Source organism: Oryx dammah, unplaced genomic scaffold (genome assembly GCF_014754425.2).
Source record: "Oryx dammah isolate SB20612 unplaced genomic scaffold, SCBI_Odam_1.1 HiC_scaffold_15, whole genome shotgun sequence".
Classification (NCBI taxonomy): Eukaryota; Metazoa; Chordata; class Mammalia; order Artiodactyla; family Bovidae; genus Oryx; species Oryx dammah.
In genome coordinates this window covers 37,076,382-37,079,953 of record NW_024070199.1, presented here as the reverse complement: position 1 = coordinate 37,079,953, position 3,572 = coordinate 37,076,382, and the positions used below count along the sequence as shown (strand labels likewise).

General features: G+C 42.0%; 1 protein-coding gene across 1 annotated transcript in view; it reads left to right on the top strand.

Moving 5' to 3' along the window:
- The window catches only part of LOC120874503 (pregnancy-associated glycoprotein 1-like), an 8,835-nt gene extending 7,990 nt beyond the window's left edge, over positions 1-845 (top strand). The window contains exon 9 of the mRNA XM_040255930.1: positions 573-845. Coding sequence (XP_040111864.1) covers positions 573-722 — 150 coding nt within the window. The 3' untranslated portion in view covers positions 723-845. The remainder of the gene's footprint in view (positions 1-572) is intronic.
- The last annotated feature ends 2,727 nt before the right edge of the window (positions 846-3,572 follow it).

Genomic DNA, 3,572 nt, shown 5'->3' with positions numbered 1-3,572 from the left:
TATTGTTAATCAGCTATACTCCAACACAAAATAAAGTTTTTTAATAAAGTATGGATTATGTGGATGCAGGAGGAGAACCAGCATTCTCTGCAGAGAAAACAAAGAGCAGGAACCAGAAGAAAAGAAACAGGGAGTGAGGAGAGCTATGGACACACTTGTTCTTTTCTAAATAATTATATTGAAGTGTGGCTACTCTTCAGTGTTGTGTTAAGTTCTCCTGCACAGCAATGTGACTCAGCTATACACATAGAAATATATTTTTTCTAATTCTTTTTCATGTGGTTTATCACTGAATACTGAATATAGTTTCTTATGCTCTACAGTAGGACTTCGTTGTTTTTCATTCCTGTTTCCCCATCTCCCAGTCCTCCACTCACCACACCCTTCCTCATGACAACATGTCTTCAGCCTCTTTGGTTCTGGATGAACTCTCATAGCCCCTGCTGCTGAGAAAACTCCTTGATACTTACCAAAAGAGGGAAATAAAGAAAAGAATTGTGCTGGGTCCGGATATTGGGAGAAGTCACCTGTAAGGGCTCATGCTGACTGGTGTGTGTCTCTGACTCCCCCAGGATTCTAGAGGCCACTGCTCTACCACTTTTCAAGAGAACACTGTGAGTTCATCCACAGAGACCTGGGTCCTGGGTGATGTCTTCCTGAGGCTGTATTTCTCGGTCTTTGATCGAGGAAATGCCAGGATTGGCCTGGCACAAGCAGTGTAAATAAATGCTTGAAGTGGTTCAGTTATCAGTAAGGCCACTCCTAACACACACTCACTCACATTTTGGGCACTGCTGCCCAGGATGCTGGTAAACTGTATTTGGTGATCTGCACACCCTATTCTCAGTAAAGAATAAAGAGTTTCACTCTTAATGGTGTGGATACAAATGATTGCCTCTGTTTGTGTCTGGGAGTGAAGGATCTAGAACCAAGTCTGAATCAAAATGGAGAGGAGCCCTACTCCAACTGGCTTCAAGGAAAAGGGAGACTCATTGAAATGATTCTGGGAATCCAGGACACAAGAATCAGAGCAAATACAAAGATCTCAGTGACTGGACTTAAGAAATCAGAAGTCATCAATTCTTTCTCACCTTCCCTCTTTCCCTTTCCTCTTTTTTGATGGTCTTAGCCTGGAAACTTTCTTCCTTAAGGCTTCAACACCTAGTGAGGGAGTCCAAGCTACCTGCCCTATGGTTTTAAATCCTGAAGGCATCACCTATTAAGGAAAGAAGATTGCAGACATCAGAGTTCAAGGGTGTAGTATGAATGAGCCACCTCAGGTCACATATACAACCCCAGATCAGCCATCCTGGCAGGGACATGGGGTCTTATGACTGGCTTCACATGGTCTCTGGTCCTGACCCAGCCACACACATGATTGTCAATTACTTCCAGAACTACATGACTGAAGCTGGGAAGAGGCAGCCTCAAGGAGAGCGACTGGCAGATACTCTAGGCCATGAAAGAGTTTGTGATGACCCACCAACTCCACCACCTCCTCATTCAGAGGAATTATAAGTGATAATGAAATGACTCTCTTCATCCCATCTCATATTATCTTATCACTGGGCTTCTCCTCCAGGGAATTTTGGGTAAGGTACTTTATGCAGAGTTGGTTTCCTCTTGTTCCCACACCCCAGTCACCAGCTCTCTGCCACATATGCCTCCTCTATCCTTTCCAGTTCCACTTGGTAAGTATTTGCCCCAGTGGATCCCTAAGTCATCCCCCTCCTCCAGGGCCCAGAATGCCCCTTCCTTGGCCTCCAATGCTGCTGGGGAGCATGCAATGCATGTATCAGGAGACCCAGGGTATGCAGAGAATTCAGCCTTTCTGAGCTTCCTCCAGGGGTGGAGTTACAAACTATTTGCTCGGACCTGCCATGGTTAGGCACTTTTGCAGTGGAAGCATCTGTTCTTCCTATCTGGAGGCCCTCAGTAGATTCCTCAGCTGAGACAGCAGAGGTCACAGGTTGATTTCCTTTCAGATTTACTGGTTTGATCTCCTTGTTGTATAAGGGACTGTCAAGAATCTCCTCAAGCACCACAGTTCAAAAGCTCATTTTTTTGCCCTTAACCCTTTCTTATGGTCCAGATCGCACATCTGTACATGATTACCGGCAAAATCATAGCTGTGATACTGCAGACCTCTGTAGCAAAGTGAGTCTCTGCTTTTTAATACATTGTCTAGGTTTTTCATAGCCTTTCTTCCTTCCAAGGAGCAAATTTTGTGGCTGCAGTCAAGGTCCATAGTGGCTTTGGGGCCCAAGAAAATAAAATCTGCCACTGTTTCCACTTTTCCCTCATCCATATGCCATGAAGTGGTGAGACAGGATGCCATGAATGTTGAGTATATTTTTGTCAATAGTTTTTTAAATGTTGAATTTTAAGCCAGTTTTTGCATCTCCTCTCCTCATCAAGAGGCTCTTTTGTTCTTTTTTGCTTTCTGCTATTAGGGCAGTTTCATCTTCATATCTGTGGATGTTGATATCTCTCCCAGCAATCTTTATTCCAGCTTGGGAATTATGCAGTCTAGCATATAGAATGATGTATCCTACATATTAGCTAAATAACCAGAGTGAGAATGTACACATTGTCATGCTTCTTTCTCAGTTTTAAATTTTTCATTTATTCTGTGTCTTATTCTAAGTGCCACTTTTTGATCTCCATGTAGGCTTTTCAGGAGACAGGTAAAGTGACCTGGTACTCACATTTCCTTAAGAATTTTCCAGTTTGTTGTTTTCTACACAGTAAAAGGCTTTAGCATAGTCAGTGAGGCATACGAAAATATTTTCTGGGATTCCCTTTCTTTCTCTATGATCCAATGAATGTTCGCAATTTGACCTCTGGTTCCTCAAACCAGTTGGTACATCTGGAAGTTTTCAGTTCAGGTATTGTTGAAGCTTAGCTTTAAGGATTCTGAACATTACCTTGCTAGCAAGTGAGATGGGAACAATTGCATGATAGTTTGAACATTCTTTGGAATTGCCTTTCTTTTAGAAGGAAAGAAAACTGACTTTTTTCAGCACTGTGGCCACTGCTGAGTATTCCAAATTTGCTTACATATTGAATGCAGCACTTTTACAGCCTCATTCTTTAGGATTTTTAAATAGCTCAGCTGGAATTCCTTAACCTCTCCTAACATTGTTTGCAATGATGCTTCCTAAGGCCCACTTGGCTTCATACTCCAGTATATCTGGCTTTACATGAATGACCCAAGCATCATCACTGTCCTGGTCTTTATGACCATTCTTATACAGTTCTTCTGTGCATTCTTGCCACCTCTTCTTAATCTCATCTGCTTCAGTTAGGTCTTTGACTTTTCTGTAATTTATTGTGCCCATCATTTTATGAAGTGTTCCTCTGGTAGCTCAAATTTTCCTGAAACGATTTATACTCTTTGCAATTCTATTATTTTCCTCTAATTCTTTCACTGTTCACTTATGAAGACTTTCTTATCTTTCCTTGCTATTCTCCAGAAGTCTGCATTCCATTGGGTATATTTTTCCCTTTCTCCTTTGCCTTTCATTTCTCTTATTTTCTCAGATGTTTTTAAGGTCTCCTCAGGCAACCCC